The sequence below is a fragment of the Borostomias antarcticus genome (assembly GCF_949987555.1).
Source record: "Borostomias antarcticus genome assembly, chromosome: 4".
Lineage (NCBI taxonomy): Eukaryota > Metazoa > Chordata > Actinopteri > Stomiiformes > Stomiidae > Borostomias > Borostomias antarcticus.
The window spans coordinates 14,540,432-14,567,635 of NC_140237.1; the positions used below are offsets into that span (position 1 = coordinate 14,540,432).

The 27,204-nt window shown below is 44.5% G+C and overlaps 1 protein-coding gene across 1 annotated transcript; it reads left to right on the plus strand.

Moving 5' to 3' along the window:
• Positions 1-499: 499 nt before the first annotated feature.
• ttc17 (tetratricopeptide repeat domain 17) lies at positions 500-27,051 on the plus strand (the record flags this gene model as incomplete). The annotated part of the gene is made up of 25 exons (XM_084436724.1): positions 500-667; positions 4,334-4,423; positions 5,208-5,377; positions 5,960-6,071; positions 6,533-6,664; positions 7,302-7,411; positions 8,116-8,263; positions 11,087-11,226; positions 12,127-12,287; positions 12,567-12,679; positions 13,435-13,581; positions 13,789-13,904; positions 14,112-14,268; positions 14,409-14,480; positions 15,168-15,392; positions 15,982-16,171; positions 17,223-17,357; positions 17,854-18,137; positions 18,955-19,105; positions 20,935-21,055; positions 21,752-21,911; positions 22,564-22,647; positions 23,569-23,688; positions 24,865-25,008; positions 25,288-27,051. The coding sequence occupies 25 exons, from the start codon at positions 500-502 to the stop codon at positions 25,417-25,419; spliced, it is 3,582 nt and encodes a 1,193-aa protein (XP_084292850.1). The 3' UTR covers positions 25,420-27,051.
• Between the last annotated feature and the right edge of the window lie 153 nt (positions 27,052-27,204).

Consider the following 27,204-nt stretch of genomic DNA (forward strand, 5'->3'; position numbering starts at 1 on the left):
CCCTAACCCTAACCTTAACCCCTAACTTTATGGGGTTCTTGCTAAACTGGGTTGCGAAAAGTAATCTCGCAGTCCACTCAGGGGCTGAGTTGTGGGATCCGTGGCGTGGATAGTGGCGTGATGGCGAGACTCCGCCCCCTCGGGTCAGAGCTGGTCGTGGACAGTGTACCTCTCTCCGGGCCACCCACCTGCCCCCATCCCCACCAGTGAAGACCCTTCTGCACTAGCTTATGCTCTTAGTCACTTGTTTTAGAAAGAAGATGCACTTGTGAGTTCTTGCAAGTAGTACATTGGCTTTTCATACATTAAATGCAATTATTGTTAGTCGCTTTGGATAAAAGCGTCTGCTAAATGACTGTAATGTAATGTAATGTACTACGTGTCCACCCTACTTGGGGGAGTAATCCTATAGGAAGTGAGGGAATCCCATCATCACACGTCATAAACTTCTTCTGCCTCAACCAATGACACCTCAACATTGTGGAAAAGAGACGGAAAAATGGCGGACGTCAGGAAAATCAGTCTGGATAGTCTTCCCCATGTTAACGTATCACGAAAGGCATTTGTTCAAGGAAAGGTTTTCATCTTTCTTTGCATACTTTTGGTGGAGCCTGGAGGAGCTACTACTCATTGGGTCGTCACTGAAGATGGAAAAATCCAACAACAAGTATGTTTCAGTCCGTTTATCCAAGCCAATCTATTTCTTGCCATAGAGCTAGTGGCTAGTGCACCCCTAACGTTAGCCAAGAAGAACATGACAAGCTGCCTAGCTTAGCTATACGTCTAGAATAGCTCTGTCGAGCTAGTTTGCTAGCTAACGCGGTGCACACAAGCATAAATATCATGGGACTTTTTGAACATCGTTACAGTCTTACATGCGAAAGTAGATCTTCAAATGTGGTCGCCAGCTGGGCTAGCTAGCATAGAAACCCTATGTGAATGAATGACGCAAGTTAGCGCTAAAGCTAGCTAAGTAGCTAGTCTAGTCTAGCTAATGTTATTCCGCCGAGGTCAAGCTAAATATTGACTCAAACTGCCTCCTGCTTAGTGAGACCCAACGCCAGCACTCTTTGTTTATTTTTACCACTATTTATCTGGACCTCAACGGCTCACAGATTGCACACACTGTACATAACACCGCTCATCCACCACACTACACTTTGCACACTCACTGTACATACCCACCACACTCCATTCTGTATTAGTAGGCTACGTATATTGCATTTGTGCCTCCTCTTTCTTTTTTAACAGTATATTTGTACATTGCATTGTATTTTGTTGCAGTGTTTTTGTATTTTGTATTTGAACAGTTTTTTGTACTGTTTTGACCTGTCATGTCTTTGCACTGTCCTGTCCTGCATCCTGTCCTGTGTCCTGCCTTAACCCTGGTCAGATTCCTAGCATGTGTGAACCAGATACATGGCAATAAACAGATCTTGAATCTTCACATAAGGACTGAGTCTCGAAGAGCTGCTGTTTTTACACCTATACTCAATAATAATAATAATAATCAATGGGATTTATAGAGCGCTTTTCTAGTCACGTTATACCGGGGTGGGGGGGGTAGGGAGACGAACAACAGACAATCAGCACAACCACCGCATAAGACAACACAAACACAAGAATGGATGGAGGAGGGATAGGAGAAGGCAGTGGAGAAGAGTGTTGAGGCAGGATTGGAAAATTGTTCCGGACTCTGAAGCCCTCGATATACTTGCGTTTAACTATGTGTGTGTACCATGTGTCAACTTCAGCGCCTCCTTTGGAGAATCTGCTGCGGTTGACTGTAGGTACGCAGGAGTTAACGCACTGCAAAATACGTGCTTGACTAGGTGTTGCTAAACAGCAATACTGTGGGCTTGAGTCTCTGATGACCTTGGGGAGGGAGTTCCAGAGTGTGGAAGGTGCCCTGGAGGAGAAGGCCCCGTCTCCCAAACCGTGAGATTTGGGAGGGAGACGGAGGTAGATCTGAGGGGGCCGGGAGGTTTGGTAGGAGGTGTTGCTATGGAGGCCTGTGAGATATGGGAGGGCCCATTGATGAATGGCTTTGTAGGTGAGGACCAGGATTTTGTAGTTGATCCAACAGGATCAGGAACCAGGAACAGGAAACCAATGGAAGTCTTTTAAGACTGGGGTGATGTGGTGCCAGGATTAGGAGTAGGTTAGGAGTTTGGCGGATGCATTCTGGACCAGTTAGAGATATTGATAGAGCTAGCGCTGATGCCATAGAGGACTGAGTTGCAGTAGTCGAGACGGGAGGAAATTGATTGATTGATACTTTATTGTCCCCTTAGGGAAACTTGTCTTGGGTACAGCACCGCATTGCTTTATAAGCATTTGACAAACAGCACGTTACACAGGACACAACAGAACAACAAAAACAGGAAAAGACCATCGAGAACAACAATCGTCATTGACAACAGCATCGACTAAAAACAACAGTCAACACTAAGATTGCACATTGCCCTGTTACACATTGCCCAATTGCACTAGTGTTAAACCATAAAGTGCAAAGTGCTAAGGTGTTGATGTGTCCACTCATACTCTATTTACTCAAGTTTATCAGTTTAATAGAGGCTGGGACAAATGACAGCTTCAGGCGATGATATTTATATTTTGTCATGCGCAGCCTTCTACCCGAGGGAAGGGTTTCGTACTCAGAAGAGAGGGGATGTTGAGGGTCTGCTCTGATCTTATTTGCCTTATCTAAGACAGCTTTGTCATACAGACTCTGTATTGGCTCATAGTCTCTTCTGTCTAAAATTCTCATGGCCGTTTTGTGTATGCTAACTAGTCTACCTTTTAGTTACACTGTTACATTTCCAAACCACACTGTTATTGCATATGTGATTACGCCCTCTAGGATTGATGGGTAGAAGATCATGATCTGTCAACTCACTCGTAGAGCCCCAGTCGCCTTAGATGATAACGCCTCTGCTGCACTTTGTTACATAAGCTGTCAATATGCGTTTTCCAGCAGAGACTATTATCTATCTGAACACCTAGGTATTTGTTGGTGGTCACCTGAGTGATTTTCTTGTTTTTAATGGTAAATGGACTGCACTTATATAGTTTCCGTTTCCACCTTAGCGGCACTCAAAGCGCTTTACAATGGCCTCTCATTCACCCATTCACACACACATTCACACACCAATGGTGGTAGCTGCCATGCAAGGTGCTAACGGAGCTGGGATTCGAACCACCGACCCTTCGATCACTGAACGACGGGCTCTATCAACTGAGCTACAGCCTCCTGGTCAGTCACTTGTCTTGGGTCTAACACCATCTCCTGTGTTTTGGTGACATTTAGAATGAGGTGGTTATTGTCACACCACTCCATGAATGTGTCAATCTCATCTTGATACACAGAGGGGTCTGTGTCTTTATCAAGGAGGCTCAGGATTGCAGTGTCAGCATATTTTACAATATAATTGTTTGGATGAGTACTGTGCCTCTGTTGGTAGAGTGGGTCGTTCAGTGATCGAAGGGTCAGTGGTTCGAATCCCAGCTCCGACTGTCCACATGTCGAAGTGTCCTTGAGCAAAGGTGGAAAAGCGCTATATAAGTGCAATCCATTTACCATTTACTTTTACAATCATTGGTGTATAGTGCAAGAAATGGCGACAGAACACAACCTTGCGGAACTCCTGTACTGCAGTATTTGGTCTCTGACAACGTCCCATTAACTCTCACTTGCTGACATAAAGGAATAAATCCATTTGATTAAAAAAGTATCGACACTCATGTCTTTCAGCTTCTTTAGGAGCACATGGGGTTGTACTGTATCGAAGGCTGAACTAAAATCAACAAATAGAATTCCAGCATAGGCCTTATTGTTCTCAAGATGCTTAGATATGAAGGGTGTGATGCATAGAATTGCATCCTCTGTGCTACGGTTTTGCTTATAGGCATATTGAAAACTATCTAACAGTGGCTCAACTTTTTCCGTAAGCAGAGACGGTACATATCTTTCAAGACATTTCATCACAATAAAGGTCAGGGCTATGGGACGAAAGCCATTATTCTCAGTGGCAAAGGGTTTTTAGGCACTGGGGCTATGATAGACTTACAGTTTTTGAGTAGGCAACCCGTTTAAAAAAAAACAAAAAACTCTTAAAACACACCAGTTTTGTTTTATATTATCCTTCCTTGCTAAAATGTCTTTCATTTTGTCATTTTGTGGCCGTTTACTTATTTATTCCATTTTATTTTATTGTGAAGTGCTTTGTGTTGCATTCGTCTGAAATGTCCTGAAGTTTGATTGTATATGGTGCTTGATGCTGTTTGATGGTTGATATCATCACTGTCTAAACAGAAACATTTCTTGTTACAGGTTGACTCTCCTTTGAATCTCAAACACCCACACGACCTTGTCATCTTCATGAGACAGGAGACCCGCGTCAACTACCTCAAGACGCTAGAGGTGATGATGACACACTTTCATGGCACTGAAGCTACTAGAACACACATTAGCTATACTAGTGCACCATGTCTGTGGAGCCGTCGTGGTCTATCCATGGATCTATCTAAAATGGACATTTTGGCTCAAAGTCCAAATTAATGGAGGTGAATGGGGGGTAGAGTTGCCGCAGTTAACGGTGTTACTTGAGGTGGTCTATGACATAAATAAAATAATACATTCAGCTCAGTAGAGAAAAAATTCATAACTCCGCATTGTAAAATGTAATGGTAAACAAACAATAACAGAAATGTAAAAAAAAAACACACCCAAATCTGAGGGGGCACGTGTCCCCTCAACTTCTATAGGCATGACGCCTCTGTGTCCAACCAACAACACAACCGTAATCACATGACATAATAATCTTTTCTTCAAGTCAAGTTTGAAGTCTTACACACTGCTGACATGACCATTCAGGTATAACAAAACTTTGGAGCGCCAACGTTAGTCCACTCGTCTCGCCCCTCGTACATATCTCTGATGCAGCGTTAGAGAGACATCACGGCGAAAATAGACAAATATCTTAATCTTGTTCAAAGTTCAAAATGGAGTTGGAGAGAAAAAAAGGTACTAAATAAATAGAAAAATACATTTTCTCAATTTCTCAAATACCGTTAACAGAACCGGGAATGCTTAAATTGGTCACAAAATATACTTGGGCGGCCGTTAATATAAAACATCACAGATTGATTTTCTCAAGGACTGTCCACCCACTCTGAATCTCTTTTGCCCTTCTCCTGCCTTACAGAAGCAGCTAGTTGCTCAGAAGATTCATATAGAGGAGAATGAGGACAGGGACACGGGGCTGGAGCAGAGGCATTACAAAGAGGATGCAGACTGTGTCACGGCCAAAGTTCCCCTGGGAGACCTGGACCTGTACGATGGTACCTACATCTCCTTGGAGAGCAAAGATATCCGGTAAGCTAAAAATCATCAAGGTTTGATACTTTATTCCTGACTGCTCCTGACAGAAGTCGGCCCGATTCAGAAACCTGTACCCACCCCCCAAAAAAAAACGACCTGAGGAAAGGCAAATGCACCAAGCCGACAGTCTGCTGCTCCTCATTTGCACTTTTCCTTCTGGGAATGTTTGAGAATAAACAGCATTCCATTCTTCAGTGAGTACGAGTCAATGCTTAGATCGGAAATTGGAATTGCGATGGATAGTAGAGCAACAGTGAATCATTTTCACTGAATAATGATTGTCCTGGCTGCCCACTGCTCCTGGCTGCCCTTGGAGGAGGACAGCTTGGATGGGATAAATGCAAGCGTATTTCCCAAAATCTTGGCCGTGTCCTTTAACTTGATGGCAGATTGGGTGAAATTCAGACACTGCAACTCAGAAATATTTCTGCCATGTCATGCTTTTAACAATATGTACCATCAGTAGTTTCTAAGATAAGTACTGGAAATTCTGATGACTCATTTACTTCTCCACTTCCTTCCTATTTTCCTCATTTTGGTAACATCCATATCAAATGACAATGTGGTCCTTTGCAGCCCCGAGGATTATGTGGATTCCAAGTCTTCTCTACCCCCAGACTTGGAGAGGCCGGATTGTGCCAAAGCGTTTGAGCTACCATATAGTATCCATGCCTTCCAGCATCTTAGAGTAAGTAAGAGCATGTTCATGAATGTCATCCATGATTGGGGTGGGCTACATGGACCAAAATGTGTGAGGAAAAATTAGGGGTTTTAAATTAAGGGGATTTTTTTTGTTTATATTGGACCATAACAGTCAATGACTACCACAATATAGCCTACTCCCTACGGTAATGGCTTCTAGCAATCATGAAGCCAAGCATGCAGGGGTATTGACTGCCTGGGAAGGTAAAGTGATGTGATTGATTGACATCATATGCTCACTGGATACCTATACTCCAGCTGCTGTTAAACTTTGTTATAATTTACCTATAACATGTCTCCCTGGTTAACCCCCTGAGGTCGAGTGTCGTGCCGGCTTGACCAAATTACAAGAATTATATTTATACTTCCAGCTTTGCGAGATTTTATCGTACACATGCAGCAAAAACATTGATGGAATCCTTATAATCGCGATCCATTTTTGTCCAGGGTGTGCAAGAGAGGGTGAACCTGACCTCTCCTCTGCTCTCTAAAGAGGATCCCATCTTTGGCTCCCTGTCACACAAGCTGGGCCGTAGCATGGATGAGGTTGGCCACCGTATCCACCAAGGACTCCGAGGGGTACGTCTTTATCAATACTGCACAAACATTTTAGTGTTTCTATATTTTCGAGTACATTTTCTAGTAAAAAAGTGTTGTATGACTTATGAGTGGGAACCCCAATTACAGGAGCTGAATACTAAAATAACAGTTTGGGTCTAAGCATTTTAAACATCAGATGGTTGACAGTTATAAGAAAGCTTGTACCATGCGAGCCACGATATGGAAAGAAAATCCCTTTTGGAAAGCCAAGCAAAAAAGTGTAATCCGGATAAATGTGAACTATTGGGGTGTGCACTACAGTTTTAGAGCCCGAATTGAATTCCTCACTTTTTAATTGCATTCTCCAATTAAGTGCATGCTCTCATTAGGGGACCAAGCACGAATGTGCGGTTAGACAACCGTGCCATGAGAACGGTTCTGCGAACGGTTCTGGGCCCAACCGGTCCCATGTGGAAACACCGTCGGAACGGTTACCCTGCGTGCTCAGAGCGGTTCAGCACGACAGTGGAAATAAGGCTATAGCTCAAATATGGATACGGCATGTTTCACTTGTTGCCTTTGATGCGTTCGTTGCGCTTGGTCCCCGCTATTGATGCTTGCAGCTTTATTTTTTATTGTGCTCCTGTTTGCTTGTGTGCATGTGTTTTTGTTGCAGAACTCATCATCCTGGGTGCTGTACAACTTGGCATCGTTCTACTGGCGCATGAAGAATGAGCCCAGGAGGGCAGTGGATTGTGTGGTTCGAGCATTGCACTTCTCACCCAGGTGCAGTTCCAGTTCTGACCCTGTTTATCATGTGTTTAAGGGATGAATGGGGGTGGAAAATACACGTCTTATTGCATTCCAGAACGTTGACTACTCTTTTTGATGATCGGCCAGAAGGCCTATCAACACCAGTACTCTGCATACTCTGGATTGGTGCTGATAGGTCGGTAATTCTGTGGCATGTTAATCACCGCATGCGCTGGCCGGTAGCTCTGCGCTCGTTAACCACGCATGCACTAGCTCGTGGAATGTGTGTGTGTGTGTATATATATATAGGCTCTATCCTTCAGTGAGGAGCCATTGGGGGTAGTATTCTTATCTGTGGGATCTCAAGGCACCGACTGTAGTTCCGCAGTACCACTCACATGCTCATAGAGGGCATGCTTCGCGTCGTGCCTGCGGCTGCACCACAGCCGTGCCAATAAACCACAGTAAAGCACTCCCTCTCGTGTCTTATTGCTTAATTAACTGCATAAACATATTCAAAATCGCAAAAAAAATTACTCGATGTAAGTGCCTTAGAAACTATGTGAATAACAATGCAATGCAGCCAGAAATATAATTTGTATTAAAAATCCGCAATGCATTTTAATTCAAAGGTGCGAACAGTACAGTACACTAGCCTCCAAATCAAATTGTGCTAGGGAATTATTTTCACCGGACATTGTTGAACAGATAACGGAAACTCAGCTATGCCCATGCAGGCAGCACAAGGACGTGGCCCTGGTAAACATGGCTAACATCCTTCATCGGGCCCACTTCTCTGCTGACGCAGCCATCCTGGCCCATGCCGCCCTGGACCTGACCTCTGACCTGCTCACCACCCACTACACCCTGGGCAACATCTATGCTGTAAGTGGAGCCCATAGGGCAGCATTTATAATCTTGAAGGATGAAAGAGTCTTGTCTGAATCTTTTAAACTCATTCTTTTAGGAAAGAGTTGTAGAAATATATCGTTTTTATCCTTTAGATGAGGGGCATTTGACACTGATGGTGACACATTTACAGAAACCACATTAATCATAATATAATGGTAAATGCTAAATGGACTGCACTTATATAGGCACTTTTATCAAAAGTGCTTTAGAATGAAGGCCTCTCATTCACCCGTTCACACACACATACACACACCAATGGCGGCAGCTGCCATGCAAGGTGCTAAGGTGTCCCAAGGACACTTCGAAATGCCGTCAGGAGGAGCTGGGATTTGAACCGCCGACCCATCATTGTATGACCCGCTCCACCTCCAGAGCTACAGCTGCCCACATATCAAATAGACAGGCCAGCAAGAGACATCCTAGTGCAAGTATTGTGTATTTCAGTACTTTCTGTGTGTTCATGCAAACAGATTGCACGTTTTTAATTTACAGTTAATCTGCAAAGTATTCATATCCCATCCATTTCCCCACATTTTATTCTACAGCCTTATTCTTCTTATTCTAAAATGAATAAAATTCATTGTGCCTCAAAATTCTACACAAAACACTCCATAATGGCAAAGTGAAGACATTTTTGCAAATGTATCACTCCCTTTGCTATGAATTGAGCTAAAATTGAGCTCAGGTGCATCCTGTTTCCACTGATCATCCTTGAGATGTTTCTACAACTTGATTGGAGTCCACCTGTGGTAAATTCAATTGATTGTTTTTATTTTTTTATTAGACCTTTATTTAACCAGGTAAGCTCATTGAGATAAAGAATCTCTTTTTAGATTAGATTAGTCTTTATTATCTTTTGCAGGAAATTCATATTTACTGAGCTGTACAAGTGCAACACACAACATAAACCCATTACCCCGCAAACCCAACATTCAATTTCATATTTACACATATACACCAAGACGAATTTACACATACCCATACAGTAACGCATCTACACGTGGTCATCTGACATATTTACACATATATACATACATTTATACATGTTGCATGGGATGATAGGGGGGGTTATTGAGGTCTGAGAGGTTGGGGGTGGGGAGGCCGATGATCTTAGAGGCGGTGTGTGTGATACGGAGGAGTTTGTTTTTGTAGGGGGCAGTGAGCATGTGGAAGAAACAGAGGGAGCAGTAGAGGATGAGGGGCTGGATGATGCTCTGGATGATGCTCTGGTAGAGCAGCAGTAGGAAGTGGGGGGCGACGGAGAGGGCTCTGAGTTTGCGGATGGAAGAGAGTCTTTGTTGGCTGCGTTTATGGATGTCAGTGATGTGTTGATTGAAGCTCAGTTTATTGTCCAGGGTGAGTCCAAGGTATTTGTAGCTCTCTTCAATCTCTACCGCTTCATTGTTGATGTAGGTGGGGTTGTGGATGGAGTTGTGGGCTGCGCTGGGTGTGTTGGGGGTGATGACCATTTCTTTGGTTTTTGCCACATTCAGTAGGAGATGATTGTCCAGGCACCACTATGTGAAATGGGAGATGGAGTCCTGATAGCCTGCAACCGAGTTATTGTCTGTGAGTGCAAGTATGACAGTATCGTCTGAGTATTTGAGGTATGTAGTGATGGGTGAGGGGCTGATTGGTGTCATTGGTGTAGAGGGTGAACAGGAAGGGGCTCAGGACGCAACCTTGTGGGGCTCCGGTGTTGGTGATGATGGTGGAGGATGTTGTGGAGGCGGCTCTCACTGTTTGGGGTCTGTCACTGAGGAAGCTGTGCACCCAGTGGATGAGAAGGGGGGGGCGTTGAGGTGGCGGAGTTTCCGGATCATCTGGTGGCGCTGGATGGTGTTGAATGCTTTTCAAAAGCGACCTGGCCAAGAGGCAGCAAATTACAATACAAAACGTTACAATACAAATAGCATACATACAATAAATACAATAAGCTCAGCTTAGAGGTATAAAAACTGATTTAAAAGCAGTGACAAACCCCAATGCTTTCAAGTTCCTTATCCTTTAGAATTTCAACAAAGCTGTCAAACGGGATCAGTTCAGGCAATTTTAAGTCAGCTTGCAAGGAATTCCATGCAGAGGGAGCAGCATAGCGAAATGCCTTTTTCCCCAGTTCTGTGAACACTCGAGGGACAGTCAGTGTAAAGAAGTCATGATTTGAAAAGGCGCACACCTGTCTATATAAGGTCCCACAGTAGACAGTGCATGTCAGAGCATAAACCAAGCCATGAAGTCAGAGGAATTGTCTGTAGACCTCAGAGACAGGAATTATATCTTTGAAAACGAGAGTTCATGGTGTTTTTGAGTGATTTTCTCTATGTACCTATGTGCATATGCTATGTGCACACATTGAGTGTGTTAGCAGTGACGGGCTATATCTTGAGAGTGCACCGTTTGATGAAACTTTGATATCAGCCGTTGTATATGATCATAAATAACCTTATAACATGGCTTATAATGCTAAATTTGGAACCTGTCCTTTAACGAGTCTGAAAATGAAATAATCTTGGTTTTATCAAACATAAGGCTACTCTTTGCAAGACAATATTATTATTTCAAACCATGACCTTTTATTGATTTCTTGTATGTAATGCATTGTATGTTGTGTCCTGTTTTTTATCTGGACCCAAGTCTGAAATAAAGTTTGGATGAATACCAGTTGGCAGTAGGCCTATATGCTCTCATGGTGCAAGACGAAACTGGCAATTCGCCAGCACCAGGGCATAACGCCGCCTAGCGCCGGCACAAAAATAGGGCATTGAATCTTTCACACCCTCTTGTCTCTCTCTCTAGATGCTAGGGGAGTACAACCACTCAGTGTTGTGCTACGAGCAGTCTCTACAGGCCCAGATAGGCTTCGAACAGGCCCTGAGGAGGAAGCATGCTGTGCTGTGTCAGCAGAAACTGGAACAGCGCCTGGAGGCCCAGCACAGGTAATTACAGGCCCCTCATCAACACGCACACCAAGGAACATGTATACATGCACACACGGGTGCAAGACATGTATACACGTGTGCACTCATACACACAACACAAGCTTAAACACCAACACGGTAGTGTGTGGTACGGAGAGTAGGCAAGGGAGGCAGTGCCCCCTCAAAATTTTGGATGAAAAAATCATTGACAAAGCAAGATTATAACATGTCAAATATTCCGAAATGTAAAACAGAATAGTATATAAACCACGTATTTCTCAAAGTGCCATTTGCCTTCTTATGGGTGTATATGAAGGGGTAATGACAATTCATATTGGAAGTCATTCTAGGAGGCAGTGCTTCCGCATCATTGTGATTAGGTAATTTGCATGTCAATGGGATAAATCCCTCCTACTTTGAAGAAACTGTCCTCTATTTTTTGGTTTCTTTCCTTATTCTTTTGGAACGTTAACTCCACTCGTGAAATAATTAATATAATTATGTAAGTTGCACAGTTATTGGGACTATGTTTGAATGCAGCTCTGGAAATATGTATTCAGATAAGCTAGCTAATGGATACAAGCTAGTTGACCGAACATTAACAGAGTTAGCTAGCTATACTTTTATTCCTGTATTCTATTTGTCCTGCTTTTTGTTTTAAATGTCTATAATGTCTTGCTTTTTGTTTTAATGCTTTTAATGTCTCATGTAAAGCACCTTGAATTGCCCTGTGGCTGAAATGTGGTATATAAATAAACTTGCCTTGCCTATATAATCCATGGATTACCATCAATGTTTTGTCATGTTTATCAATGATGGGTTCACCCTCTAAAAAGTGTACACCCTATGATCTCAGGGTGGAGATATAAGATGCAGTGAGTGACCAACCTCCCCCTTTCCTTGCCTTGCTTCAACCAGGTCCCTGCAGCGAACGCTCAATGAGCTGAAGGAGTACCAGAAGCAACACGACCACTACCTCCGCCAGCAGGAGGCGCTAGACAAGCACAAGTTGCTGCAGGAAGAGCAGATCTTGCGCAACATCATCCATGAGACCCAGATGGCGAAAGAGGCACAGCTGGGTGAGGAGATGATGATTTCATACACACACACTCAGAGATACACATAAAATAAAGGTTTAATAAAATAATTAAACACATACATCTTAAAATGATCTGAACGGTCCCAGTCTTCTAACTGCATGAAAAACAAGCCTACAAGCTTTATTCAGGACAAGACTGTGAGTGTCTGGGAGTAATGTGTGTGTGTGCGCGTGTGTGTGTGCGCGTGTGTGTGCGTGCGTGTGTGTTTGCGTGCGCGTGTGTGTGTGCGCGTGTGTGCGTGCGTGTGTGTGTGTGTAGGGAACCACCAGATGTGTCATCTAGGACAGCAGCAGCGCTGCCTCTTCTGCCCCTTCGACCTGCCAGTGCGTTATCACCGGGGAGACCAGTTTGAACACGTCCACTTCATTCAGGTATGGCAGGACCAGCTGCTCCCTCTGCTGGTGGTGGTGGTGATGATGATGATGATGATGATAGTGATGATGATAAATACTACTACTACTAATAATAATAATAATAAACCTTATTTATATAGCATCCTTCATACATGAAATGCAGCTGAAAGTGCTTCACAGTTGTAATAAAATTAGACAGCAGAGTTAAATTGCAATGGTAACTAGAATGGTACCATTTACATTTTCTGAACAAAATGTGTGATTGCTGAAAGCCTGAAAGGATGCATAGTAGTTTATCGCTTTAATAGTACAATAGTAGCCTACTAATAATGCAAGTAAATACAAAATAGATTAGATTAAAATGGCTTGAATGGTGTTATTAAATTGTAATAAAAAGCAGGAAAAGTGGTCCAGACCATTATCAAAAGGGATATAAGAAAACAAAAGACCAAACTAGGGAAATTGTATGTACTGAACCGTGAATTTTGTGTACCATTACACCCCTAGGCTCTTGTGAGCCTGGCGTGAGTCAGAGGTGTCAATAAACAGCTGGCCATTAGAAAGTCAGTTCTGCATTTTAAGTGGGGCAGGGTATTACCTCAGCCTATATGTCCATTGAATGACTGGGCTTCTACAGGTGACTGGTGATTGAAGATTATGGTGATTGGAGATCACTGATCTCTCTCTCACTGCACTTCACTCTCATCATTCTCTCTCTCACTCATCTCTCATTGTTTTGGTCTCTCTCTCTCTCCCTGTCCATGCCTGTGTAGTTTGGGGAGGAGGTGTCGGTGGCCCACGGCGTGGCTCTGGTGTCGGATCACAGCGCCAACGACACGGCCAGCCCTCAGCTCCACCCCTCCATGTCTGGAGAGCAGGAGCCGGCAGCCCTGTGGGGCCAGGAGGCCTCTCCCACAGAGGTGTGTGTGCGTGTGTGTGTGCATGTGTGTGTGTGTGCGTGCGTGTGTTTGTAAGCATACGTTTGCATCGGTCAGACAGTTGGTAATAAATGAGTCAATTCTGCATGTTGACAGGTTATAGGTTGCTATGCCAGAACAGAGATTGTGTGTAAGGCGTGTGCTAGACTGGGAAACTAACAGTGTGTGTACATGCATGCTTCTTCATAGGATATTCAGAGGAAGCTATGGCCGCGGAGAGCAGACTGCACCCATGAGTTCCCCACTATCCCCTCTGCCCATTTACTGCCCACCTTCTACCTCCCCCCCGAAACACAGGGCCTCAGGTGGGTGTGTCTGGGAGACTGACACTCATCTGCCTGAATGCCGTGGCAAGGGTGTCTTATCTCTTATTAGATATTCAAAAGACCCCTAGCATTTAGAGTTTTTATGTATGTTTTTATTATACCAGCATTGCGTGTGTGTGTGTGCGTGCGTGTGTGTGCGTGTGTGTGTGTGTGTGCGCATGTGTGTGCGCGTGCGTGTGTGTACAGTCCAGTTCAGACCGTGCTCTATAAGAGTGGCAGCCCTCCAAAGATGGTGGCCGTGCCAGACTGCGGCCCCTCCCTCCAGCCCCCCCCAGCGGACCTGCCTGCTTCGGTGGGCTGGCCCATGGAGGGGGAGGAGCTGCCAGACCTCTACGCCAAACAGGTTGGTACAATGCAGAGACGCTGTGGATATGCATGAAAAATGCTTAAAAGTATAAGCAAAACCCTTGAGTGTTTTGTGCGTGCGTGTGTGTGCGTGTGTGTGCGTGTGTGTGCGTGTGTGTGTGTGTGTGTTTGCCACAGGTGCTGCTGTCTCGCAGTGGAGGCTGGAGTTTAGATGAGATTGGTTCAAGCATCGCCCAAGCCATGAAACAGGTGAGGCTGAAACATTTGTTGTTATTTGCCAGTGCAACTAGAGCTAGCCGTTGTCTCAGGAAGCTATTGGGCCATTGACACGACCACTGCAGCTGAGAGAGTTGCAAGCCGCCCACCATCAAAATACAGGCCTCATAGTCCAGGGAATGTACCCCTCTACTATCACCACCACAGTGTACTGGGGCACCTACATTGCCTGAGCCTCTAATTTTGACCTCGCAAAAACGCGTTAGCGCGGCGGCGTCAGCACGGTGGCAGGATCCACCAACGCCTTTTCATGCAGTGTTGCACACTAACCACCAGGAGGCAGCGTTGATCAAGCAACTTCTAGTGACAGCGGAGCGACTTGATTACCTACATTAGGGAGGTAATGCCCCTAAACAACTGGACAGCCTGGAGACAGTGGAGAGGAAGATGAGGGACAAACTGAGGTCTATCCTAGACGACCCCTCCATTCCCCGCCATGGCGAGCTGTGGCAGATGGGGAGCAGCTTCAGCCACAGGCTCCTCCCACTCAAGTGCAAAATAGAGCAGTTCAGGGGTTCCTTTTCCTTCTGTTCCTTTAAAGGAAAATGGCCTGCACCTACGATGACGTGACTATTGTTCCTAGATAATAATTAGTTATTTGGTAACCAGTCAAAAATGGTTAGTCAACCCCTTCTGTCCTTGTCCCTGCTCTGTTTCCAGGCCAGCGCCCCCCTCTGGCTGCTACAGAATGAGGCGGCATTATTCTGGCGAGCTAAAGGCAACGGTACCCGCGCCCTGCAGTGTCTGCGTGGTGCCCTGGCATCCACACCCCCATCGCACCGACACCTCCCCCTCACCAACGCTGCCAACCTGCTGCTGCGCCACGGCCTCAGCGCCAACGCATGTGCACTGCTGGAGGATGCTCTGGCGCTCAATAACTCTGAGGTATTCGCGCACACACAACACACACACTTGCAATCACTAGAGATGTAACGGTGTGAAAATTTCATATCACGATTATAGTGACCAAAGTTATCACGGTTATCAGTATTATCACAGTATCGTAAAATGTGCTGAAAATTATCTAAAACTACTGATGCACACTGATATCATTTCACCAAGTTTTATATTGAACACCACGAATCAAATTAGCAGCACTATGCACTTTTTTGCATAAACATTAAAATAATGCATCTTGGAGAGTGTTGCTAACTTGGGTTAATGCTGGACAGTATTTACAGTGAGTTTTTCAAAGGGCAGAAATCAAACGGTTTTAATGATAATTTGATCACGATAAATGTAATCAAATTTCATCACGGTTTATCATTATACCGGTTATCATTACATCCCTAGCAATCACACTTACAATCTTGCATGCACAAATGGCTACAGTCATCCAGGAAACTCAATCTTGTCTTGCAGCAAGGCACACACCCATTGAGTGAACACACATACGCACACACACACAGTACGATGAGTGTCGTTCCCTCTTGTCAGCTGTTGGCATGACCCCCTCCCTGTGTGTCCTGGGCAGCCCCACACCCTCCTGAGCCTGGTGAGCGCGCGCCTGGCCCAGGGGAACATGACGGGCGCTCTGGCCCTGTTCCGCCACGCCCTGGCCCTGCCTGCCCGCTGCTGCCAGTGTGGGGCCAGCCTGCCCCTGCTGCGCTGTCTGCAGTTCTACCCCTTCCAATACAACCTGCTGCACAAAGCCCCCTGCCAGCGTGAGTGAGCCATGCCCACGCACGCACACACACACACACACACACACACATACACACACACACATACACACACACACACGCGCGCGCGAATACCTAAACATACACTACATAAATACATACACATACATACACACACACACACACACGCGGATACCTAAACATACACTACATAAATACATACACACACATACACACATACACAAATACCTAAACATCCACTACTACATAAATACATACACACACATACACACACTAACAAATACCTATACATCCACTACATAAATACACACACACACAAATACACAAATACCTAAACATACACTACATAAATACATACACACACACACACACACACACACATACATACACACACACACACACACCAAGTTCTACCCACTCTACAACCTGTAGAGGTGTGACTGACTTGCACGTGCACACCCACAAACACACAGTATACACACTTTACAAATACAAATAGTATACAATACAACAATACAAATAGTTTTACCCATTCCTCTTTAACATACTGCAACTTGAGTTGTTACATCACACACACTACACATGTACACACTACACACACATTCACATCTCTTCATCCACCCAACCTGCTGTGACCCCTGCTGGTTTAAGTGATGAACGCACACACACACACACACACACACTCGCGATGCTCACGGAGGTTCACGACGGTCAATTATCAGCATGGTGTGTCGGGGGTTTAAGGCTCCAGTAGTGGTGTGCTCAGAGATACCCACTAATAGTTTCTGTGTCAGGGTGAAACACGCTCATCAAATTGCTTGGAAAAAAACTCATACATCCATGTATATAAAGTATGCTCCATGATGATGATGATGATGATGATGATGAGGTATGAATAAAACAAACAAAACAAAACAAACAAACAAAACAAACCTTACCTTATGCAGTGTTGCAGGACTCACTGCAACCATTACACAGTCTTAGCGAGCACCCTCTGAAGGCCTGTGGAGTAATTCTCTATTGTATGAATTTTAACCAAAATGGTGTGTTTGTGTATGTATTGATACATCAGAAGGTGATGCATGTGTTGGTGAGGAGGAGCTAGGAGAACCGTTGGAGGAGTGGGAGAACAACGGGGAGAAGCAGGACCCCACAGCTGCCCCGTCTCTGCCCGTCTCCGCCCTGGAGGACTCCCTGCTGTTTGAGAGTAAGGTCCAACCTCAGATGGCTCCATCCATTTCTTGTCCAGTACAAATGTAAAAAAGGCCAAACTCTCGACGTCATTATAGATATCAAGATAAGATGTAATATAATAGTGGAGAACAAACGACCCAAAAGAGCACCCATATAGACAGCTCTAGATGACAAACATACATAATCCCCTATTCCCAGTACGGGATTTTCACAGATGTTTATTTGTGTAAATATACAATCAATAAATACTGTAGTACTATAATGTGGTATGCTATGAATTTGATAGTGTCAGCACTGCCCAGTCAGAGCTGAGAGGGACTTTTTGACTGGCTCAGAAAAAAATACATTTACAGCTTGACTGTCATTGACTGGATGACTGACCATGTATAGTAGACAGTCAAATAACGGATCAAACAGCAGGCTATCTTTACTAGTTTGATGGTATTTCATTTTGATATATTTCCCTTACCCCTCCCTCTCCAACCTCCCCCTCCTCCTCCCCCTCTCAGAGGTAGTTCTGGACAGTAACGGTTCTGGGGAGGCAGCGGCAGGCCAGCACCGGACGTCTCCCTCCCCCAGCGGAGCAGGCAAAGCCCCCACCAAAGGAGGAGGAGGAGAGAGGGGCGAAGAGGAGGAGTGGCAGCTGAAGGAGGAGCTGATGGGGGCGCTGGACGTTGGGGGGAAGAGGGGGGACCTCCGGGGGATTCGGGTTCTGAACAGCGACCGCGTCATGGGAGCGCGCCCCGGCGGGCCCTGCTTTGGGAACTGCGAGGACGATGAGGGGGCTGAGTGGGTAGGTGATTGTTTCCTCCGCGGGAGGATATGTTTTCGCTCGCGTGTGTTTGTTGGTTCTCTTTTTAGCAGGATTACGCAAAAACTGCCAGACCAATTTTCAGGAAACTCGGTGGAGGGATGTAGCATGGGACAACTTATATTTTCGAGCAGGTCTGAATCACAGGGCGGGTCCACAAGCCACCCAAACAGGGTGCCATTTGCCTCCATTCATTTTTTGGACTAGGATTATTACTTGGATCACGCTGTCCCAGATTATCTCGCCAACCAGCCAATGTACGAAGTTGACATTTGGCAGATGTATTTCTCAGGACCCTAGAACACGCAGTGTCCTCTGAGAAGTTGTTTGGATGAGCAATTCTTGGCCGGCGCTGTTCGGTAAAGAGTAGTTCCGCACGCAGGATATGCTCCCGTCCAGTGCTATGGTCACCCCCATACCAAGATCCATGATACCAAGGGGCATCTAACAATGCTACCTGCTAGCTAGCTACAGATTGCTTGCCAATTAGCATTGTATCTTACTGTAGGAATAAAGAAACATCCGCTTCGTCTTGGTCTCTATTTTGTTCGGTGTCTTGCTGGTGCCGAGTGACAAACTTCTCGTTCGTATGGCAGCACATTCAGTTGCCATAATTGTTTGACATGTTGGTACAGTAGATGTCATTGGGCCGAGGGTCATCGGGTCACATTGCGGTGTTGGCACCCGGTGTGGCAGCAGTCCATCTGCTCTTTGGAGGACCCATGCCAAGCTTCGAAAAATGTGAGCACAGGCCTTCATTTCTATTAATATGTCCATGTTCTTTGTATGGCCTGCTCAGATCACATTCCAGGTGAAGCGCGTGAGGAAGCCAAAGACAGAGAGCCCAGAGGGCTGGAGCAGCGCTGAGGACAGCCACCAGGGGGAGCTGCTGCCTGGTCACTCTGTCCTGGAGATCAGCGGGCCCACCATCCCCTCTCCTGGGCCCTCAGGTAAACACACACACACACACAAGCACCTTTGTATTACTATACTTGTGAGGTCCGCCTAAGTTTAAACCTAGCCCGCAAAATTACGCAAACACACACACCGGTGGAGGTAGCAGCGCTCGCTCACTGAAGATTATATTAAATTTGATATATAAAAGAAAGGGATAGAGTCCACACACTGTAGCTCCCGTTTAGTTATTCCAAGAGTGACATGACGAGCTACCGTTCTTCTTAAGACCTGGACTAGTCACGTCACTCATGGAATAACTATATAAGGGAACTACAGTGTGTGGACTCTATTCCTGTCTTTTAAATATCAAATTGAATTGTCAGTGAGCGAGTGCTGCTACCTCCACAGGTGTCTGTGTTTTGCGTTTGACGAGAGCGCTGTCTGGTAGGCTAGACTACATCAGTCTTCTCAGTCACCACATTGCGTACGCAAAAAGATATAAGTAAAGAAATAAGCAAAGGGAAGCTTCAAGCTGCAGTGTGCAGACTATTCCCAAGATTCCCATGATTTTTGTCCTGCGACTGCCTTGATTTCAGTTCACACTAGGGTTGGGCCGATGAATGATGTCATCATCCATCACCGATGTTTAATAGCCAAATACGATGGTTGAGAAAACATTGTTACATCGTGTTAATATAATTGCAGGACACTTTTTAAACACTTAGGCTGTCAAAATTAACAGTTGGGTATTATATTTGTGCAATTAATTAGTCCCTGTTTATTTTCCATATTGTGTCCCTCTTGAAGAATTAGAACTGGAGCTAGAGGCAGGCGGCAAACCTGATTTGCTTAAAGGACAATGCTCGTTTTTGACAACCTGGACCTTATTTACGACATATTATAAGACGTTTGACTCACCGAGATCACTTTGGTGTAGTGCGGAGGCATGTAGAAGAAATTTAAAATCCAGCGCGAGCCAGTATATCCATGTAATGGCGGTGGTCGGGGCACTTAGAATGCAGTTTCTAAAAATCTATTTTCTGCCGCGAAACGGTTGTTTTCATCAATTTGTCTTGATGAATCGCTAGTTGTGCTTACATAGAGAGTATAGGCCTGTTGTGGTATTTCACATGCCTCTGTAATATGATCTTTAGAAACGTCTTTAGACACGAAATAGCTTCCTCACTTGCTCCAACACGCATGCGCACAGCGTGCTGGAGCAACGATTGCGCGCTGTACGCATTAGTGCTGGAGCAAGTGAGGAAGCTATTTCGTTTCGAAAGACGTTTCTAAAGATCATGGCATGTGAAAACCACAACAGGCTATGCTCTATGTAAGCACAACTAGCGATTCATCAAGACAGATTGATGAAAACAACCGTTTCGCGGCAGAAAATAGATTTTTAGAAACTGCATTCTAAGTGCCCCGACCACCGCCATTACATGGATATACTGGCTCGCGCTGGATTTTAAATTTCTTCTACATGCCTCCGAACTACACCAAAGTGATCTCGGTGAGTCAAACGTCTTATAATATGTCGTAAATAAGGTCCAGGTTGTCAAAAACGAGCATTGTCCTTTAATATATAGCGTTATTTCTGCTTAACTAACCATTCATGTAAATTATTAGATTAATATATTTTTATGCCGCAATCTATGTGTCATAAAACTTAACAGATTCGAATTTAAATATAGCTAAATTTACATGATCTCTATCGAATCAGTATTAAGACGTGTGTGTGTGTGCGTGTGTGTGCGCATGCGTGTGTGTGCGCATGCGTGTGTGTGTGCGGCGCGTGTGTGTGTGCATGCGTGTGTGTGCGCATGCGTGTGTGTGCGCATGCGTGTGTGTGCGTGTGTGTGTGCATGTGTGTGGCCTGCAGGGCGCTGGAGGGACTACTCAAACCTGGGCTGGCCAGGACCTGAAGAGTGCCAGCGGACCCGTAGGGTGGACCTCACCACTGTAGCCAGCACCTGGCTGGCCGTCTCAGCCAAGAACATTGAGTCAGTACACACCTCCAACTCCTCCTCTATAGGCTCTGTGCACCAGCCTTCCTGAAAGTCACTTGGCACCTTTATTTCCTGTCCTATATGATTGGATTAAGTGATTAATCAGGTGTGTGGCAGACCCAGCGCACACCTGATTAATCACTTAATCCAATCATATTGGACAGGAAATAAAAAAGCCAAGTGACTTTCAGGAAGTAGTGAAGCTGGTGCCCAGAGCCTATTATGTCGTGGCTGTTATCTTAAATCTGGTCATTATTTTACAAACACTCAAAAAATAACATTTCCATCAATAGGACACACAGCATAGTATATTGTAGATTGAATTGTATAATTAAGTTTATTTATGTGTTTATTTAGAAGGATCCCCATCAGCTCTACCCTAAAGTAGAGCTACTTTTAGTGGGGTCCACATTTAACACATTACATTACAAATAACATTTAAACATACATTACATTATATATACCAAACATATAAAACATACATTATAAATGTCAAACTTTAAAATAGTATCATACAATTTTACATTGTCATCATAAAAACACTAATATAATATATATATATAGCATAAAACAAACAATCTTCAAACCATGTAAAACTACACATTTCCATTTACAGAGCATCGCCATCTAGTGTCTGAAGTATGCAGTAACACAGTAACTATATTAACTAATCTCCTCTGTCCCCTCCAGCATCACGGAGCACATCGACTTTGTCACCCCTCTGCAGGAGCCTGCCGCCGAGCCACTGTGCAACGCCAATCTGCCCGCCAGCATGCACACCCTGGACCACCTGGGCGGGGTGGCCAACCGTGCAGCCATCCACTACACTGGCGAGAGTCAGCTCCGAGAGGTATGGACCCAATGCCCCCGCGGGAGACGGCGTGATATGCGTTGTTTAGTGTGGTGTGACCGTGGTCTAGTGTGTGGTCCCTTCTGGTTGAGCATTGAATCTGCTTTTGGTATGTGGGGGAGATCAGCTTTATTCAAGTCGACCACGACAACAAAAGTGTCTGGATGATAACGTTCAGCACTCAGTATCTGTTCCGCAAGCCGGCCGTGGTCTTCTTATACCGGCGCGTCAGGAGGGATGTATGCTCCAACCAGAATGAATGAGTTGAACTTGGGGGGGAGTAAAATGGTGTGCAGCTTATGAAAAGGGATCCAGAGCAGGACGATGCTTCTCCCGGGCTGAAAAAGTGGCAAAGGGAGCTGAACTTCAGTCAAAATTGTGACATGGAAAAATGCATTCAGACGACATTCTATCCCTGCTCATTTAGAAGGAATGTGACATATAATATATTTGAGTGCAGTGCAGCGTTAGAGCGGTGTTTGAACTAGGCATTTATAAATTGTTGACTGACAAGTATTCTGTCTTGTCTGAATGAGGCTTGCCATCCCTAATCTTTACTAGCTATTCTGTCTAGCTTTGGCACAGTAAGCCTAGCCTTGCCTCTGTTCTCTCCCTCGTGTCCTCCATCTTGTTTGTTCTCCCCATGGTCTAGGTACTGCAGAACCTCGGGAAAGACAAGTTCTCCCCCCAGACCTTTGAGCAGGTGGGGACACGCATCGCCAAGGTGTTGGAAAAGGTGAGGGGTTGTCCATTCACTTGAACAGTTAGACCATGGGTTCCCAAACTCCATCAATGTGGGCCTCCCCTCTGAAAACAGTGACACACCCGCGCCCCCCCCAACCCCCCAAATGTGTCCATTTTGCAAGGCAGCGTTAGCTAGCCCATAACGTTACACAGCTAAGTTAGCTCGGAGGCACCTGCTGCTAGTTAACGTTTTGACGTTTTCGCACAATACTTTCATGCCTGCGGGGGGAGGCTCTCTCTGCACTATCCACAAATGTATTATACATCTCTCCCATTATTTCTGACCTTTAAAATCACATTTCATTCATAAAAACGTTTTTCCATTTTTTTTTTCTAACCATCCCTCCTCGCCTACATTATACATGTACATACAGTCAGCCAATCTGCAATTTTTCATCCTACCACGTGGTGAGAGCAACGACGACAGTGGCAGCTGCGGTCAAATAATATTACAACCTGCAACCACAAGGGGCAGTAGAGAGCACTGCTACAGGGGGAGTAAAATGCTACAATGTAGTCGGCTACTATGCTTCTCTGATAATCCAGTTGCCGTCGCTTAAAATGTAGGCTATGCTTCTCAGTTTGACAAGTCTGACTTGCCGTTTTGGATTAGCTACAACAGACCCACCCCTGCCTCTCTCTCTTTCTCTCTCTCTCTCTCTCTCTCTCTCTCTCTCTCTCTCTCTCTCACACACACACACACACACACACTGACTCTCTTATACACACACACACACACACACACACACACACACACACACTGACTCATTCACTCACTCACTCACTCACTCACACACACACACACACACACTCACTCACTCACTCACTCACTCACTCACTCACTCTCTTGCACACCTACTCACTCCCTCATCCAAACTCTTACCTGTACTCTCTTACACACATTTACACACAGAACCAGACCTCCTGGGTGCTGTCCAGCATAGCTGCCCTGTACTGGAGGGTGAAGGGTCAGGGCAAGAGAGCGATCGACTGCCTCCGCCAGGCCCTCAACTACGCGCCCCACCACGTGAAGGTAAGATACGCTTAATCGAACTCTGCAAAGATACCAAATTACATGAGAGCACCTAGACTATATGGACAAAAGTATTGGGACACACCTCTTAATAATTGAATTCAGGTGTTTCATTCAGTCCCATTGCCACAGGTGTATAAAATCAAGCACCTAGCCATGCACTCTGCCTCTACACTCAAAACTGCCTTGGTGAGACCCGTTCTGAAGAAAGGTAACCTAGACACTCCAGTTCTTAGCAGTTTTCGACCAATCTCCAACCTTCCCTTTTTGAGTAAAATTATGGAAAAGATTGTTTTCAAACAGATAAATGATTTACTAGCTGTAAGTTTTCCAGTCCGGTTTTTGCGCCCATCATAGCACAGAGACGGCATTTGTAGTAGTAATAGTAGTAGTAGTAGTAGTAGTAGTAGTTTATTCACATTGCCAAACAACATACAACAACAATTCATTTATGAAGAGGTAGACATAAATGATGGCCTGTGAAAGGGTCCCCCAAATAAGCTAGATAAAGCTTTTGGGAGAATTCTTTTATTTGTCTAAAATTGAGGTTGGTGTGGAAGAACCTGATTGGCCCACACAGAGCTCTGACCTCAACCCCATCCAACACCTTTGAAATGAACTAGAACGGAGATTGCAAACTAGGCCCTCTCATCCAACATCAGGGTCTGACCACACAAATACTCTTCTGATTGAATGGGCATACATTCCCATAGACGCGCTCCAAAATCTTGTAGCAAGCCTTCCCAGAAGAGTGGAAGCTGTTATAGCTGCAAAGGAGAAATTAACTCCATATTAATGCCTATGAATTTAGAATGGGAAGTCATAAAAGCACCTGTAGGTGTAATGTCTAGGTGGCCCAATACTTTTGTCCATATAATGTAGGTGTCTCTCAGAGAACACCAAGGTCTCTCTCAGAATTATGCTTCAATAGATATGATGCTTCTACAGCTGGACCTAAATATGCACACTCTGTGGTAGATCCAGTTGTTTGAAGCAACCTGATTACTCCATAAAGGAGCATGTTAATTGTTTTGTTTTGCTTTTAACAAACTCTGACTCCAAAATACAATTAAGCTTAATCTAACCATAGCCTATAGTTAGAGGCTATAAAGTAATGATTGACACAACTTTACTTTCTTTCCTTTCCACACCAGTCTTTTGCTCTTCCTTTCTCAGGACGTTCCTCTGATCAGTCTAGCGAACATCTTCCAGAATGCCAGGCTGTGGGACGATGCCTTGACCGTGGCCCGCATGGCTGTGGAGATTGCGCCACATTTTGTTGTGAACCACTTCACCCTCGCCAACGTCTACATCGCCATGGTGAGACGCCACTGACATCAGTTCTTTGGCCGGGCATTTATTGCTTGGCAGTTGGGATAAAGATTGCTTGCCTAAAGCCGGAAGTGGGCTGGTGTATGTCTGTGTGTACGTGTGTGTGTGTGTTAACTAAATGCTACGACATCCACAGCAGACACAGGGGTATCTATCGGACTCAGGGAGGTCTGCTGGTGACAGTGGGGCTGATGTTTGTTCTATAATGGGGTATAACATCTGTCTGCTTGATGAAGGCTTACATTGTGTGTGGATTCTCTTTGGCAGGAGGAGTTTGAGAAGGCCATGCGCTGGTACGAGTCCACTCTCAAGCTGCAGCCAGAGTTCGCCCCGGCCAAAGACCGTCTCAGAACCATTCAGTGCTACCTGCTCACCAAGAAGGAGCGTCGCCAGCCCTAAAATGGCAGCCCAAGCCGAGGAGTAATGCAAACACACCAGTACACAACTTCAATTATGCACAAATTTCATAGCTTGTTTCAAGTGAACAGAATTTGGGCAATCCTTTGATTTGTTTGAAGACATTAAACTCTCAAATGTGTTTACTTTACCCATCGAAGCCCATCTTCTCTGCCCAAGAAGAACTCTGAAACCTCCCTATGCCATAATGTTCCAGCCAAAAGCTGCCCCAGAACATAGATTTAATATATCACCTTGCAGATATAATTTTACTCTTAATTTACCTTATTTTACCAATACCCAGTGGAAAGGGCAATCCCTTTAAACCCTAACATAACGACAATCCCTTGAAATCCTAACATAAGGACAATCCCTAATGTTAAGTTTCCTCCCTGAGTGAACCATGTTGTAATAAGTCAGTGATGGATAGAAATGCTTCTGAAAGGTATCAAATCTCCATTTATTTAAAATGGTTGAAAATTACAGCATTGCTACAGGAAGGTGAAAACCACACGAATGGGAATATATAATTTTGTTCTAATGCACTCTAAAAAGATATTGCAGTCTTTTTATTTTTGCAAGACCAATTTGGCTCACAGATGGTGGCATGTTTTAATTGATCTGAAAGGGGCACTCCAATATTTTTAACATGTAGCTTGTTTTTGCACTCACTTGGAGTGTAGCGTGAAGAATGCTCATTTCTTACTCTAATCCAGGCACTTCTGAGAATCTGTGCTAGTTCTATAGTTGGCATTAACCATGATGCTAGTGCAAAGGTCCAGAGGTAAAAACGGTGGGTAGTTTAGTGCAGTGCATAAAAGGCCACCATAGTTACTGATTGCACAGAAACAATTGTCAGCAGTAACTTTACAGTAGATTTTTTTGTTTTTATATTGGTGGTGCTTTCGGTTTTCAAAGATTGCTACAATGTCCAGATAGATTACCAAAGTCATGTCTTTAGTGTAACACAATTTGAATGCCGTTTTCAGGAGTTTTAGATGCTATGGACCAGATCCCCATGTACTGTACTCCAAGAGCAGAGACTAAAGCTATCCCAATAAGTCATTAATAAGCCAAATGTAACAAATCCTGGAGTGCCACTTCAACTTTTGATTTTAATTGGGAGTGTTCAAGCTAGATATTTTATGGTTTCGGAAATTCTTTGCTAAGAAATGTACATTTCTGCTGTTTTGTAACTTTATTTCCTGAAGAAAGTGTACTGGGTTGTGGAATGGCCTGCTTCAAGACTTAACAATTATGGCTGCTTCATACTACGCATTTTTGAAAAGTCTTGTTTTGCACTTGTTTTATTGTTTATCATTCCTGTTTATGTGGGACCTGAACATTTTACTGAAAGCAAAATAGATGCATTGCAAATCCAAGAAAAACTTGTGCTGTTACATTAGCACTTTTATGGACATTTTCATGCAAACCAAGAATTGGTGACCTTTTGACCATGGTAAAAAAACTTCAGAACAAAGATTTACATCATACGTGCTAAACAGTGTAAAGTGTTTAATGCAGTGAGTGAATATGAATTTATCTGCCCATTTCAATGTATCCATTCCATTGTCTTGGTACAAACTCCAGGCCTCATTTTGAAATAAAAGTGAGGTGATATGTCATTTCAGTTGGGCAGAACTGGGTGTGAGTCTGAGTTTTTTTGTCTTCCTATTTGACTTCCACTACTAATCCAGGGGCAATACTCACCAAATATCCAAAGCTTTGTTATGTATCCCCTTCAAGATCCTCGAGTGTCTCATCTACGCCCGCGTCGAACCAATCATG